This window comes from Vulpes lagopus, chromosome 2, assembly GCF_018345385.1.
Source record: "Vulpes lagopus strain Blue_001 chromosome 2, ASM1834538v1, whole genome shotgun sequence".
Lineage (NCBI taxonomy): Eukaryota > Metazoa > Chordata > Mammalia > Carnivora > Canidae > Vulpes > Vulpes lagopus.
In genome coordinates this window covers 170,961,595-170,978,256 of record NC_054825.1, presented here as the reverse complement: position 1 = coordinate 170,978,256, position 16,662 = coordinate 170,961,595, and the positions used below count along the sequence as shown (strand labels likewise).

Genomic DNA, 16,662 nt, shown 5'->3' with positions numbered 1-16,662 from the left:
CTCAGCAGTCTCCCAACTGTCTTCACTCCAGGCCCCTGCTTCATCGCGTGTTAGCCCTGTGAACGTTATCTTTCTGAGACTCATATCTAATCAGGTCACGAAGAAACCTGCCCCTCATGGCCCAAAGAATAATTTTGGAGTTCTTCAGCCTCTCTGCCTTCTGGCCCCATCTCCTCCCACTTCTCAGGGGTCCCTGGACATCTGCCCATTGTTTTTTACGCTCTTGACGTTTCCACCGCTCAGAATGACCTTCTTCCCAGGTCATCCCCTATCAGAACACTGCTCCTCTTTCACAGCCTGGATTGGGTGTCGCCTGACCTCTACTGTACTCAGATCACACTGCCCAGCCTATAGTGTCCCTCTCCAGCCCGACCACACACTCCTTTGGGGGGGGGGGCGGGGGGGCGGGTAGAGCTGTCAGATTCTGTAGGTCTCCCCAGACTCTTGCTTGTGATTCTCTTTACTTGTCCTGAATCTCAGCTCCTCCAGGAGATGGGAAAGTAACCTGCAGGCCAGTTTTACCTTAGTAGTTGTTTAGTGAAAGAAACTGAGGATTTTTCATCCCCTCTGCCTATAGTTTGTTTTCTTTCTTTTCTTTCTTTTCTTTCTTTCTTTTCTTTCTTTCTTTCTTTCTTTCTTTCTTTCTTTCTTTCTTTCTTTCTTTCTTTTCTTTTCTTTTCTTTTCTTTTCTTTTCTTTTCTTTTCTTTTCTTTTCTTTTCTTTTCTTTTCTTTTTTCCTTCCTTCCTTCCTTCCTTCCTTCCTTCCTTCCTTCCTTCCTTCCTTTTTTTTTTAAAGATTGTATTTATTTATTCATGAGAGACACAAAGAGAGAGGCAGAGACACAGGCAGAGGGAGAAACGGGCTCCACGTAGGGAGCCCACAGGGAGCCCGACGTGGGACTCAATCTCCAGGACCAGGTCCTGGGCCGAAGATGGCGCTAAACCGCTGAGCCACCGGGGCTGCCCTGCCTGTAGTTTTCTTGTTCGAGAGGAGAGTATGCTGTGGAAGTTAGAATTCACGGCAAGGGTTTGCTCCCCCCAGAAAGAATGGCTGCCAACTCCGGCAACTCCGCTGTGGATTCAGGCTGCCTTTCTCTCGTCCTCCCCGTCAAATTCTATCTGTGGGCACCAGGCCAGACACTGAGAGAACTTTGGGATCTAGGCCTTCTTATCTTCCCTTTGTTTGTTGCTCCACCTTCCAGAAGGGAGCAGGCCTCCACCATCTCAGACTGGAATGGCAGCACATGTGGTGTCTGCCTTCTCCAGCCGCCTGCCACCCACGGAGCAGAGAGGATCAAAGGCTTTAGCAGAGGAGGGGAGGGAAGGGAATTCACGTCAGTGGTACCAGAAACCCCCCTTTCCCCTTCCAGAGCTCCACAGAGCCCTGTCTTACACTCATACTGGATCCGGTGGGATGTAGCGGCTACCATGGAAGGGCCACAGCCACTTGGAATAGATTTCACACGGAGGATTTGAGACTTAACACCATGGTATTTTTCAGCAGCACAACTGTGTTTCAAGTTGAGTTCTGTGTATCTGCCATTTTTATAAAATAGAAAGAGCTGCTGAGGGTAAATTTGAGTAGGGGGCACCTGCCCTCATCACTGGCACCCCTCAAGGCAGAGCTCTTTTGGGACTGCTGTTTGAAAATCACTCCTTGTCCACTTCTCCACTCTTGTTGGCCTTGTTTGATCCCAGTGCTCAGAATAGTAGGTGGTGTGTCATAGATGCCCAATAATTTGAAAATTAGAATGATTGCAGTTTGTTTGGGGCTCAGAGCGGTGTCTTCTTCTTGGGGGGTGGGGAGGTAGGGGCTAGGGGCTGCCCAGGAGGGGGGTTGTCTGATACCAGCATTTTGGGCCCAACCTGGAATGAATGACTCTGGAATCCTGGAAGGCCTAGTCAGTCACCTTCTTTGGTTCTCAGGCAGTGTCAGGGAACTGACACCTAGCCATTTTGTTCTCTGTGGATCTGAAAGGCTGTGCCTCCCAGTGCAGCTCCTGTTTCTCCTTTTTGAACTCCTCTGAGACAGAGCAGGTGGTTGGGGCTCTCTGAACCCATAGAGGACTGGCTGTTCTGCTCCAGCCTGAAATCAATTTCCTCCAGGCCCTGCACTGAACCAGGCCCTGTGAACAGAGGGAGGGGTCTAAGCCAGGCCTCCCCTGCCACGTGTGAGAAGGAGAGTGATAGAGCCACTTGGCCTTTGAGCCACCAACCTTCCCCCACTTCTCTAAAGGGCACAAAATGGCAGTTGGGCTGCACCTTTGTTTTATGAGTCACCAGTGATAGCCTGTCATAAATTGTTATTTCCTATACTTTCAGAGCTTTATCAAGCCTCTCCTCTGCAATCCGGGAACAGATTTGATGCAGGGTCAGTTAACACATTGTGTTGAAATCTGTCATTGTGCCCATATAAGGCAAACTCCTCAGGTTACTTTTTACCTTGGCAGAATCACAGGAATGTCAAGGTAACCAGGCCACCTCAGCATAGCTCTGATTCTCGTTGGGTCACCTGACTTGCCCTCCCTCTCCCATGACTCACCCTGCAGCCCAGCGCGAGGCCTGCGGTGCTTATGGTAGATGGAATTGGCCAAGGGCCTCTGGGACTGCACTTGGTTTTGTGTCTTCCTTAGAGTGGGTCAGGTGAGAAAAACTACAGGAGGCACCTTATGTGGTGTCTGACAGCAAGATCCACAAACAAAGCAGTCTTGGTCAGACTTGAGGCTGGTTAGGAGATGTGTGGATCCCAACTCTGACACCTTCCAGCTGTGTGACCATGGGCAGATTGCTTCAGCTTTTGGAGCCTTATCTGTAAAATATAGAGCACTCAGAACAAATTCTGGTAAGCAGTAAGTGTTCAATAAATGTGAGTCATTTGTACAGTTAGATTAGGGGAAGCCTCATACCCCACCCAGTCATAAAAACACCTCTTGCTCTCTCCTCTGAAAGACCCATAGCAGCACTAATGGGTCAGAGAGAGCTGGAGCACTTGAGTCCTCCCTGGAAGACTGACCCCACACCTTCACGACGATGCTCCATTACCTCTGCGCTTCCCAACACACACGCACAGACAAAGCCACTCCTCTGTCCTGACAGGGCCAGGAGTCAGATCTGCCCCTGAGAGCAGCAGGGGCCTCCTCCTTCGCTGACGTCACACTGCTCCTGGAGACAGTTGCCCCTTACGACTGCTCTGTGGTTTGGCCAGGCCTTAGTACCAGCCCCAGGAAGGCCTGTAGGTGGGGCGAGCCGGAGTGGGAGCCTAGCCCTGTCACTCTGCCAGGGCAGACAGTTTCACCATTTTTAATGGAGCGATTATGAGTCAGAGGTTTCACTCTCTCTCTCTCGACTGGTTCCTCCCAATCCTGTAATTACCCTTTGGCTATAGAACCTTATTTTGGTTTTTCTTTTTTTAAAAAAAATCCTTTCAAGACACTGTTGATACTGTCCTTTTGTGTTCAAGAGATCTAAGACAGAGTGAATATAGCAAAGGAAAAAGACCCCCAGAGCCTGCTTACACGAGGCTAAGGGCTAGAGTGGATAACTCTGAACACCACCAATTACCTCTTGGCAAACTCCGAACTCTAAGCCAGGAATGTTGGGTCTGAGGCACCTCCCAGATTGACGATGGATTCATTCACTCCCTCACCCAGTATTCACTGAGCCTCAGCAGAGGGTGGGCAGGCTGAGGAGTACTCAGCACCTCCTTGGGCCCCCTGCCAGTGCTGGTCCACTCAGGGATGAGAGGAATTGATCATGCAGATAAATGCCCTATATTCTCTTGGCCTCTGAACTCACCCTTCTTCTCGAAGGGATCATCTTACTCCCGGGCTCTGAGTGGGAAGCCAGTGGGACAGAGTACATCTGAAACAAATATATGTCTTGAGTGTTGCCCCAGGCTCTAGTCGTCAAGAGCATAGATTTCTAGACCAACTAAGTTCTGCCCTAGCCATGTCACCCATCCCCAGACACCCCTCCCAGCTTTCACTGGAGTAGGAGAAGGCTTCTGACCTGATTGGTGGACCATTAAATCAGAATGTCCCAAAACAAGAAAAAGGAAAGAATCACCAAGGAGGAGTTGTAGTTGTCAAAAGCAAAATCTGCCCCACTGTTAGAAATCGCTTGTAGGCCTGGCATAATTACCCTTCCCCTACCACAGCCCAGTTTGTGGATCATGTAAGTTCCAGCAGGAATCAGGCTGTCTGCTAGAGGGTGAACAGAGGGAGAAATGGTGGTATTTGCCCTCCCTCCACATGCCACCTGCCTTTTCACTTCTCAGTTCTGTCGGGGAGTTTCTGGGGTGGGCCTTGGTGGCTCAGGGCAGAAGTAGCACTTGCCTGAATGAGACCCGAGTCTGCTCAGTGCCTCCTCTTGCTTTTTCTCCCCCAGTACCAAATGCCTGTTACCTAGGTAAGCAAGTCCATGGGTGGATTGTCCACGCTGAAATGATAAATCTAAAGACTTGTTTCTTAGGCACCTGTTAGGATTCCAAGCCACACAGTCTCAGGGCCAGAATTGGCTCACTTGGCTATCTTTCTGAAGGATCAAAGTTTAAACCAGACGATCTTTAATCTCTCTTCCTACACCGAAACCTGAGCTCAGCTGTAAGCTATTGAAAGTAAATGGGGTTTTTGTAGTTCAGACTCCCTGTTCTTCAGGTGAAGCGCCCCTGTGCCTGATGGTTTCACAGCAAAATGCCAGGTTGGGTGAGAGGAGGCGGAGGGCATGTCCCCAGTCTCTGCTGCTGCCCTAATTTAAAAACTGCCTTTTGGGAGTGGAAGTTTTCTCTTTTAAAGGTAGCTATTTCAGGTAGGCCTCACCCATCTCTTCTTCCTGCTGAAAAGCTTTCTTTTGAGAGCTGAGTGCTGCCTCTACCTCAACCCTGTGGGCCCCAACCGCCTTTAGTTGAGACCCTTATCTCCCTGTGTACTCTGTGGAGAGGGCAGCGTCTTCCCCCTTGGGGAGGACTCATTTCTTTTGAGTGTAATCTGAGTAGCTTTGGGTTGGCTGGTTGGTTGGTTGGTTTTCCGTGTGTGGGATAGCTCCGGAAAAGGTCCATTTAAGAACAGAAACAAGTTTAGACTGGAGGACCCCCTCCCCTACCCTGGGTTGCCTCTCCCTGCTTTTCTGGGGGGTTTCTTTTAGCTCCATGGTCCGGTTCAGTTCGACAAATCCAGGGGCTCCTTAGTTCTCACTGGGCCTTGGATTCCTCACTTACAGAATGAGGGAGTTAAATTAAAGTGGTGGTTCTTAACCCTGGCAACATGTTAGACTCAACTTGGTAAGCTTCTTGAATTTCATTATTCAAGACCCATCTCCAGGGAATCTGATTCATTTGACCTGGGGTGAAGTAGGCATTTTTATGAAACTCCTAGGTCCCATGTATTTATTGTCAGTTAATCTCCATCAAGGGTGAAAGACATACTAAACAGGGAGAGTTTTCTTTCAGTTTTTTTTTTTTTTTAAGATTTTATTATTTATTAGAGAGCACACACATAAGCAGAGGAGGGACAGAGAGAGAGGGAGAAGCAGACTCCCCGCTTAGCAGGGAGAAGTATCTGGAGCTTGATCCCAAGACCACTTGAGCCGAAGGCAGACCCTTAACCGACTGAGCCACCAGGCACCCCAAAAGAGTCATCTTTTCAATAAATAGTGCTGAGACAATTGCATATGCACATGCAGATAATGGAGTTGGACCCCTATCTCAAACCATATACAGAATAATTCCAGCTGGATCAAAGACCTGAAGGTAAGAACTAAAACTATAAAACTTAGAAGAAAATGTAGACATAAGTCTTCATGACCTTGGATTGGCAGTGATTTATTAGATAGGACACCAAAAACACACATAACAAAGAAAAATAGTTATCTTAGACTGAGTGAAAATTAAAAACTTTTTTTTTCTTCAAAGGACACTCAGAAAGTGAAAGTAAAAAGCCCTCAGAATGGGAGAGAATACTTGCAAATCATGTATCTGATAAGGGTGTAGTGTCCAGAATATATAAAGAATGCCTACATACAACCAATGAAAAGACAAATAGCCAATTAAAAAATGGGTGAAGGGGGGATCCCTGGGTGGCTCAGCGGTTTAGCGCCTGCCTTCAGCCCAGGATCCTGGAGTCCTGGGATCGAGTTCCACATCTGGTGCCCTGCATGGAGCCTGATTCTCCTTCTGCCTGTGTCTCTGCCTCTTTCTCTCTTTCTCTGTGTCTCTCATGAATAAATAAATAAAATCTAAAAAAAGAAAGAAAATTGGGTGAAGGATTAGAAACCTTTTCCAAAGAGGTTAATACAAATAGTCCATAAGTACATGAAAAGATGCTCAACATCATTAGTCATTAGGGAAATGCAAATTAAAACCCCAGTGAGGGGATCCCTGGGTGGCTCAGCCGTTTAGCGTCTGCCTTCGGCCCAGGGCATGATCCTGGAGACCCGGGATCGAGTCCCACATCGGGCTCCCTACATCGAACCTGCTTCTCCCTCTGCCTGTGTCTCTGCCAATCTCTCTCTCTCTCTCATGAATAAATAAAATCTTTAAAAACGAACAAACAAAACCACAATGAGATGACACCTCACAACCACCAGGATGACTGTAATCAAAGCGTTCAATAATAAGTGTTGGCAAGGATGCGGAGAAATCAGAACCCTCATACATTGCTGATGGGAATGTAAAATGGTAAAGCCTCTTTGGAAAACAGTCTGGTCGTTCGTTAAATGATTGAACATAGAGTTGCTGTATGTCCCGGCAGTTATACTCCTAGGTGTATATCCAGGGGCGCTGGAAATGCACATCCACTCAAACTTACCCATGAATGTTTGTAGCAGCCTTATTCACAGTAGCATCGGTAGAAATGACCCAAACGTCATTCAACTTGTGACTGAATGGGTAAATAAAATATGACACATCCAAACAATAGAATAGTACTTGGACAAAAAGTAACAGAGCACGGACACCCAGTATAACGTGGATGAACCTTGAGAACATTCTGAATGAAAGAAGCCAGACACAAGGCCACATACCACATTATTCCATTTATATGAAATGTCCATAAAAGGCAAATGCACGGAGACAGAAGGTAGACTAGCAGTTGCCAGGAGCTGGGCGTTGGGGGGACAGAGTGCTCACAGTTTGGAGAAAATATTCTGAGATTAGATAGTGATAACTGTATAGCCTCATGAATAACCTAAAACCTAAAACTCACCGATTTTTTTTTTACTCTGATTTTTTATACTTTAAAAGGGTGAGTTGTATGGTATGTGAATTCTAACTCAATTAAAAAAAAATGGTTCTCCAAACTATGCACCTCGTTAAAAAGAAGTACGTGCACACCTACGATCCAGCAACTTTGCCTCTGTGTTGCATTAGTACTCTGCTGTTGGCTAACAAATTCCGTCAAAGCTTAGTGGCTTCAAACAGTATTTGTTACTGTAAAAATTGAGAGAAAAAAACACCAGAAGAGCTTAAGAGTAATTCTAATATACAGCCAGAGGCAAAAACCTCTGGGCTTAAAGGGTCTCTGGAAGCATGAAGAACTAGGTCTGATCATATAGTAAAGGAATACCTTTACTTTACTCATTTGGTAGTCAGATAGCCAGGCTAAAGGAAGGAAGGTTTGGGGAAAAGTATGTGGTGTCAGCCACTAGTGTATAACCAGCAATGTGGTGAATCCTAGGGGCGGGGGTGTGGGGGAGCTGGTTTCACCAGCTGCAGCACTGATGCCGTGGGTAGCACCTTTTGGAATAGAAAGGATGCAGTGATGAATAGAGCATCAACTGATCACTTACTGCACACTATGTGTGTAGCCCTGTTGTTAAACATTCACATCATTGTCTGTTATCCTCATTTTACAAAGGAGGGAGTGGAAAACAAAACAAAACAAAACAAAACAAAACAAAACAAAAAAACAAAGGAGGGAGTGGAAGCTGAGAGAGGTGACTTTGTTTTCTATGGCCACACACAAGTGGCGAAGTGGTTTGAACCCATGTTTGAGCTTCGAGGGCTCTTGCTCTCTGGAGCACCATGCCACTTTGTCCTCTCCTTGGCCCGCCTCCTAGTCCGCTCATTGCTACAGTGTCCCGGCCCAGCCCTTGAACCTGGGTCTCAGCAAGTCCAGTGGCCCCATGCCTAGGCAAACAAGGCACCTGAGGGCTCCCGTTCCCCTTCCATTGGAGTGGCAGGCCAAGAGCGTGTCTTCCCTGGCTCGTTTTTGGAATATGTACAGTTCCAGGATTTATTTTTGTGAACTGTTGAAAGCAAGCAGTTTTATCCCTAAGTTGGGACTCTAACCAGTATAAAATGGGATTAGAAACCACGAAGTCATCCGTGACTGGACATGAGAAGCCCCCAAACCATTCTCTTGGTTCTAGGGTTTACTGAGCACCAGCTGTGCAATGCGGTGGGGGCCCTGTAGCCAGCAGGACTCGGCTCTCACGGAGATTATGGTACACTTGGGAGGGACACTGGTTATGGACAGAGGACATAATTTCTGAAAGTAACAAGTACAGCAAATACGACGTAACAGAGTTAAGTGATTGTAGGGTGCAGATATCAAGATCGGAGAAGGCTTTCTGAGATGATGTTATCTGAAGAAAGTCCTGACTGATGAGCAGTAGCCAGCCCTGTGAGGAGCTGCAGGAAAGTTTTAGACCGGTGCTTCTCATGAGGTAGGGACTGCACTCCAGAATCAGCCTGTTGCAGCAGCAGCAGCACATGTGTTTCCGAGAGCTTCACAGGGTGATTGGCTGGGGCGGAACATTGGCTACTGGGGAGGGGGTGTGGGGGAGAGATGGTTTCTGGAGAGACACGCAGGACCTCTGGAATGCTCACTACTCCGCTCTGTGGTATTTATACCTCTCCTTCAACTGGGAAGTCAGAGCTTTTTCATGTAGGCTGAGAAAACTCCGAATAAGGCAACGTCAGGCCAGGACCTAAGAAGCATTCCATATTTCTCTGTAATTGCTTTCAAATTAGGTTATGTCATCATGGGGCAGGCACATGCAGCATGCCCGCTTTGCCCTTGGCTAGCTGTGGAATTGGGTTCTGGGTGGGCAGCTCATTGTGTCCCTCATGCTACAAAACCACCAGCCTTAATTTCCCCCCTCTGGCTGGCCTGCATCTGTCTACATGGTAGCCCTGTTATCATGAGTGGTTCATCTTCTTTTCTCAGCCTGCTCCCTGGTTTCTGTCCCCTTCGGCTGTGGTCAAAGGCAGTGGGTCTTCAAAACAGTACTTATGTGTACAGTCTCAGAACTGTTCCAGAGGCTCACAGATTCCCTGGACAATCCATACAGCTGTTGCCAGGGTGATTGCCTTTTTGCTGGGCTGCTGGCAACCCAGATTCCAGTAGGCTGAGGCATTGGGCCCTGAAAGGGCCTTTATAGTTGGTGGATGAAGCCCAGAGGCCAGGAGAGCAGTTTCTGCTTTCAGGAACTGAAAAGGTGCCCCACTGGGGCCAGGCCTCATCTGAAGCCTGGCAGTAGCCAGGCAGATAGGTGATAAGAAGGGTGGATGCCTATCCTTGGGATAAATAGCTGTCCCTCCCTTGTGTCCAAGCCCCAGACACCCTTCCTGAGGACCCGTGGAAGCAGGAACCATGGGCAGCATCAGAGGCCACACCAGGCAAGGTGGGAGTTCAGGAGGTGGGACGGCGCCCTCCCCCTCAAGGCAGCTGATGCCCCAGCGGAGCGGCAAACCCAACACGGTATTGCAGAGCTGAGGTTTGAAAACTCCCAGCACCTGTCTTGCCTCCGTGTATCCTGGGGGAGTTTGCTATGGCCACTTCCAGTCAGTCCTGGGTCTGGGGAAAAGATGCAGCTGGTCCTTGTAGGTCAGGCTTTTGGCCTGCCATGTGCTGCTAAGGGGGTGGGCAGCACACACAGCGGAAGGCGGGGGATGCCGCATGAGGCAGCAGAGAGTTTTTCCTAAAATTCTGTGAAGCGTGGTGTCAATGGAATCCACATGTGAGGATCTGCCGCGTGAGTAGGAATACTGCAGCCTCCGACCCTGGTCCAGGAGCCCTCCTTGCCAGGGCTGATCATCAAAGCCAGCGTGCTCGCCCCAGCCAAGGCACTTGGCCGAGTCTGTTTGTAGGAGACTGACTTGCAGGAGACTCCCTTTATTCTGGGTTTAGTGGAATTCCAGTTTCCAACAGATACTTCCCTCCATACCACCGCCTTCAGTATTACGACCATGTTTTGTAACAGGGACCTTGTTTTGTAACAGGAAGTCGTTGAGAGAAAGAGGGAAGCAAAGTTTTTCCAGCTGGGTCAGCCGCATCCTGCCAGAACCCTTTCTTGCACTCACCATCACTCTGCCCGCTGGAATACCACTTGGTTGCCCTGGGTCTTCAAATGTTTGTTTCTTATTCAGTGACTGCCCCCAAGTAGAGTTTAACTCTTTGGGGTGGGGGAGGGAGTCATCGATGAATGGCTCATTAAAGGGCCTCCCCCCCCCCCCCCCCCCCGCCACATTCCTGGCTGCTTAGGTCACCTCCCAAACAATATCCATCATTCATTCCTCCTGCCGCACCGACATCCTGGCCACTGGGAGGGGTCCCTGTGACACAGGAAGGACTTTATGACCAGCATGCTAGACCTCCTCTCCCTCCCCCCACACACAGAGTGACAAAGCAGAAACAGCCCAGGGGCCCCTCTGAAGCCTGCCTTCCCTGGTGCACCACAGCACTGGGAGTGGTGACTGGATCCCAGCAGAACCAACAAGCCCATCTTTCTCCTTCTACCCCTTCCTCTCCCCCACTCACACCCTGTGCTATTTTAACAACCAGAGAAGAATCTTGAACAGGCTGCCAGTGTGCAGAGGCAGGTTCTAAAGCCTCTTCTCTGTGGTTTTCTTCACATGTATTCTCAAAGACAAGTCCACATCCTTCCTTCCTCCCTAGATAGGTCAAGGGCTGGGTGCAGACTCCCTTCTCAGAATGGCAAGGACAGGCGGGAAGCGACAGAGCCACCACTGGTGTTGTTTTGCCTGCCTTGCACTGGGTCCTGGCCACCCTTTAAGAAGTAGGCGAGCTTTGGGAGGCACAGCTCTGCCTGCTTCACTCTGTGAGCTCCCCTCCAGCTCGGGGGCTGGGCTGAGGCTGGGACCCTTGGGACCCTTCTTGACTCCATCCTGCTGGCTCTGACAGGACCCGGCATCCCACTAGGACATTGTGGATGCTCGGCTGCCCTGTGTTTGTGTTGACAGGCTCTGTGACCTTGGGCAAGTCACTTCACCTCTCCCTGCCTCAGTTTCTTTATTTATAAAGTGGAGATGATAATTTACATAATCATGAGGTTGGTGGTTTTAAAGCGTTACTATGTATAAAGAGTAAGAACTAGTAATTAGCAGTTCTTGCATAATTACCTTTGGCATGCCCCTCCCCCCCACATGTAAATTCTGTTTTGCTTCTTCCCATGCCCAGTATCTAATAGGGGTTCCAAGTCAGGATTTGGGATTTATTGGCCAGGTGAATGCACTGAGCGCCCAGGGACATGGCCATTGCTCAGAGTCAGTGCTTACCCTGAAAATGACCTTAACAGTAAAGCCCAACAGAGCTAGATGCCTTGTGCCTTTTCCTCCTCCCACAGAGTGCCTGCCAGTAGCTCTGGATACCTCTCCCCTCACCCCCCCCTCCCCCCACCAAGTGAAATGGAAACCTTGAGCTTGCCTTTCTCAGGCACGGCAGTCCATATCTCCAACCTGGCTCTTCTACCTTCCTTCCGCAAGGTTCTCTCAAAGGCTCTTCATTCTCTCTTCTTCCTGGTGGTCCAGCTTCAACCCTCGTCCCCTTCAGCTCTCCCCTTACACAGCAGCTGGGGTGACCTTCCCAAGGCCCAGGGAGGTAGGCCTGGCCAGCCTCCTGGCACAGCTTGCTCCCTTCTTCCTGCTCCAACCTGCTGGAGGGCCTTTGCACAGGCTGTTCCTGTTATCTGGAAAGTCTCCCATATTTTTGTCTTAACTCTTTCTTGGTTGTATCAGAGTCTGGGGATCACCTTGTTAGGGAAACTTCCCCGTGTCTGCCCCTAACCACTGGATCAGGAGCTAGCATGCTGAACAGTCTTCAGCTCCCTTTCCGAGGGCAGCAGGGAGGAGGGCACATACCTGCCACCTCAGAGTGGGGCCTCTGGGATTTAAGTCCAGCTCTGTAACTTTCCAGGCGCATGATTCCTGGGGGGGTGGGGTGGGGTGGGTGGGATGTCAACACCTCTCAGACCCTTGGTTTCTTCTGTAAAATGGGGCAGTGGTGGCAACTACCCCACAAGATACTTGTGAAGATGAGAGAAGCTAATATGTGACACGGTGTCCAGCACACAGTGAGCTCTGTTGGAAGTGTCTATGCCAGTTGTAACTCTTACCATTTCCCCTGCGGGTGTTACCTCTGTAGTTTAGTAGTTGTTTGATTGATGAGACCCTCTCCCTGTTCAGACTGGGCAGTCCATGAGTGTACAAGCTGTGTGCAGTGTGTTCACTCCTGGGTAGTCAACCCAGGACCTGGCCTGGGGTCGACACCCAGCAAATGCTTGTCAAGGGAATGGATGTGTTCCAACCCCATGGACCTGGGACGTTGTGGAACGGTGGGGCCTGTTGGTGCTTGGGCTCTGTATTGCATGCTCTGAGAATTTTGCATAGCAGAAGGTGGTGTGGTGGGCACACACGGCCTCTATCTTTTTTTTTTTTTTTTTTGGCCTCTATCTTTGAAACCACCCCTCCACACTATCCACCTCACACATCTTAGTCTAAACTGGGTAGGGAGGGGAAGTGTATAAGTAGAGAGTTATTCTCATACCCAGCTAGAAAAAACTGAATCTTTAATATCGTGTTCAGATTCCAGCTCCTACTCACCAGTCACTGTGTGAAAAAGTGGCAGTCTCTGGTTGACTTGTTCCCTGAGAATGGCCTCATGAGGTCCTGTTCTCCTTGTCCATGAGCCTCTGGTGTCAGTACCTGCCCCTCATCTTCCAGAAGGAGAAAATAGAGCTGAGCAGGGCATGGAGTGGAAGGGTGGGAGGCCTGTCAGTGGGGTTTTCATTCTATCTGTGGCAGATCCAGGAAGAAATCCTTCCTTCTCACCCCTAGGCCAGGCAAGTGAATATTCTGTGTTCTGCTTAGGACTGTGCCTGCTTCCAGCTAGGGAGACAGCAGTGCCCAGTGCAGAGATACCATTTATCTGTAATACCTCTTTTCCTTGACATATGTATAATACTGAGTGCTTACTTAATCTGTGCCAGGCACAGTCCTAAGTGACTTACTTGAATTACTTTGTTTAATCTTCATTTAAGAGGAGAGGTTACTGTCCCTATTTCATCAGTGAAGAATCTGAGTCTCATTGCTTGCCCAGGGTTATCCTGCTGGCAGGTTGCCTCACTGGCAGAAGCAAGACTTGAATCCGGATCTGTGTGAGTCCCAAGCCCCAGAGCTCTTGTGTGGTCGCCAGAGAATATGAGCAAAGGATGGTGTATGTATTTGGAGGGCAGATAGTGCAGTGACCTTGTGAGGATGGATAGCCTGAACCCGACAAGGTGAGATTTGTTCACAGCCTCCACAGAAAGAGGGTCTCCTGCAATTTCCTTTCCACTCCCAACCATGGTGCTGGGGTAAGGGCCTCTGCAGAGGGAAGCAGCCTCTGTGCACGCAGATAATTCATCTAGCATTTACTTGATGCCAGGCACTGTGTCAGATGCTTTAAAGCATGTCCATCTTTTAATGCTTACAGCAGCTACAGGAGGTAGGTTCTGATAAGACCATCCTACAGAGAAGAAAACAGGTATAAGTAGGTCAAGGAGCTGGCATTCAAACCCAGACCCTCTGCCCTTTGAGAGCATGTGGGCATAACCCAGGCAGGCCAAGCTGATGAGGGCTGCCGTTAGACAGATCTGCAGGCCCTGCCTGCAGATCAGGGGCCTAGATCTTGGCCCCAACAGCACCAGAGCCCTAGGGGAGGATGGGATTGGTCACTTTGCTACTCACCAGCATGTACTCTCTCAGATACATGCATAAGCAGAGGCCTGGCATTCCCGGCCCGCTGCTGCCCGTGGCTTTGTAGGATGGTTGAATTGCCTACCTGCTCACTGCCCACCACTGCAGTCGGCTGTGCCTTAGGCGTAATGGCACGTGAGATGTGAGACCTGACTCCTACCCCCTCAGAGCGTGCACACATGCAGGCAACATCCAGTAAAACAGAATAACTGGAGAATGCTGCTGAGAGCTGCAGGGGTTTTGTGGTGGCCAGGGCAGGCAGGGGACCGAGAAGGCACTCTGGAAGAGGTGGCAGAATTTCGGGAGAGGAGGAGGTCTGGAAAGGCCCAGCGACGATGACCAGGGACCTGCTATTGACTGAGCACCTGCCATGTGCTCTACAGACATCACCATCGCGAATTGTCACACAGACTATGGCTTGAGTTCTGTCCTCACCGCTGTGTTGCAGATGAGGAGGCAGATGTGTCCACATGGGTGGTATAAGCAGCAGTCTAGCCCTGGTTTGTCTGAATCGAGAGTTGTGGAAGGGGGAGCTGGGAAATGAGGTAGGAAGGCGCATTCCTGTGTTCCTCAGTGAGCACCTGCTTGGTGTCCAGAGCTCATACATGTGGGGAGGCAGAGGATGACACTTAACTGTAAGAGCCCAGAGGGAAAGGTGCCGTGATGAGAGCTGCCCAGAGGAGGTTCAGAACATCTGTGTCAGAATCGGGTTGAGGCAAGCAGGTCAGTGTGGGTGTCCCCAGGGAGCTGCACTTGAAGCTGATTTTGAGGGATCAGTAGGTGCCAACTTAGGAAAGGCGGAAGCAGGGCCCAGGCACCCTTAACTGAGGGGACAGCCCCACACGTCTGTGTCCCCCATGCAGAGTGGCGATAGGTGGGGTGGGAACCCCTGGCCCACCCACAGTCTACCCTTCAGATTTGGGTCTGGAAGGCAACCCTGTGCCCATCCTTGCTGTGGCACAGCATGTTAATTAGGCGGCTTCTTTGTCTGGGAGGGGCCTTGTGTTGAGTCTCTGAATGAGCAGGAGTGGTGACAGTTATGAAAACACATGGTGCCCCGCCAGAGGCTCCTTGGAAGCCTCTCGCCCCCCACCTGGCCTCTGCCTGTGCCTGGGCATGGAGTGTGCTCTTGTGTGCTCCTGGCCCTCTGCCCACGTCCATGCTGGCCCCTGTAGATTGAGGGGGCAGGGCGGGGCACAGGGGCTCCATGAGAAACAGAAGTGTGGCATTTTTCCCAGACCCTGCTGTGGGACGCTAAGTGGGCCGGTTTCCCCAGAAGGTGTCTGGACACGTCCATCTTTAACTGATGTGACGTGCTTTCTGGAGCTGATGTCTGGTGACATGCCCAGCCAGTGGCGGGCTGAGTGATGGAGGCCCTATGCTCAATATTCTGTGTTGGGGTTTGGGACTTGGGCTTCTTATTTGTGGCCCTTTCTACCCAAAAGCATGTTTTCACCTCTCAGCATCTGCATTCTCTGTGTTTTACGGAAACTTCCTCAGAGACAGCTGCCTAACCCAGGTGGGAGGTGGGTCCCTGCCTCCCACTTGCCTTCCAGCCCCCTTAAGATTTGGAAGAGTGGGATATGGAATGTTCTCCAGGGAACAGAGGATGTCTGGCCTGCTGGGAAACAAACTAGGCTTGCAGAGGGCTCCAAGGATCTGGGCTCCTGGCCTTTTAGGGTAGGTGTTTGCTGCCAGGCCAGCCAAAGCTCCAAGAGAGACCGATTGAGGAAACCTTGAATTTATAGACAACTTTTATTTTCCAACTGCTTTCCTGCCCCACGTCATCTCTGTGCTTGCCCCAAACCCCTGAGGGGCAAGGAAGCCAGCGCCAGAGGGGCCCTGTGGTCTCATCCACTTGCTCTCAGGGAAGAAGGGCTCAGTGTGTCTATCCAAGAGAATGTAAGGTCCATGAGAGCAGGGACAAGGCATCTCATTTCCATACTCGGTGTTGGTGAGGGGGTGCTCAGTCACGTTTGCATGACTGGGCTCTAGTCCGCGCTCTGCAACTCACTACCTGGCTGATCATGTGGTGGGTCTATCAACTACCCTAAGCCTGTTTCCTCAGATCAACTTGCCTAGGTCGCTTAAGATCAGAAATAGTAGTGCCCACGTTGTCCCAGGGTCAGGGCTGTGGCCTAGCCCTTGTGCTAGGAAGCCCTAACAGCTATGCTGATCCTCCAAGCCTCTCTGTCACATTTCCCCAGACATTCACAGCCTGGTGCAACTCCCACCTGAGGAAGGCTGGCACACAGATAGAGAACATCGACGAGGACTTTCGAGATGGGCTCAAGCTCATGCTTCTCCTGGAGGTCATTTCAGGTGAGGCTCCTTTCCACCGCAGCTCAGCCCACACCTGGGACAGGTGCCCTGTAGCAGATCCCAGGGACCTACCGTACTGGGCCTGCTAGAGAGGAGGGTGACGCACAAAGGGCTGCAGTGTGTCCAGGCACTGCTGTGGTGGGGTGGACCAGAGTGCCGTGGTGGCTGGTTCTGGAGAGTGGTGGGGACACTAAAGCTTCCCTTTCCCTCCCTTTTTTTCGGTGTGTGGCTCTCAGGAGAGCGGTTACCTAAGCCGGAGCGGGGCAAGATGAGAGTGCACAAAATCAACAATGTGAACAAAGCCCTGGACTTCATCGCCAGCAAAGGAGTCAAGCTGGTCTCCATCGGGGCAGAAGGTGAGCTCAGAT

General features: G+C 50.3%; 1 protein-coding gene across 4 annotated transcripts in view; it reads left to right on the top strand.

The window, feature by feature from the left end:
- ACTN4 (actinin alpha 4) overlaps window positions 1–16,662 on the top strand; it is a 73,240-nt gene that overhangs the window by 29,698 nt on the left and 26,880 nt on the right. For all 4 annotated transcript variants that reach the window (XM_041735201.1, XM_041735191.1, XM_041735205.1 and 1 more), the window contains exons 2-3: window positions 16,180–16,294; window positions 16,531–16,650. In XM_041735201.1, coding sequence (XP_041591135.1) covers window positions 16,180–16,294; window positions 16,531–16,650 — 235 coding nt within the window. The remainder of the gene's footprint in view (window positions 1–16,179; window positions 16,295–16,530; window positions 16,651–16,662) is intronic.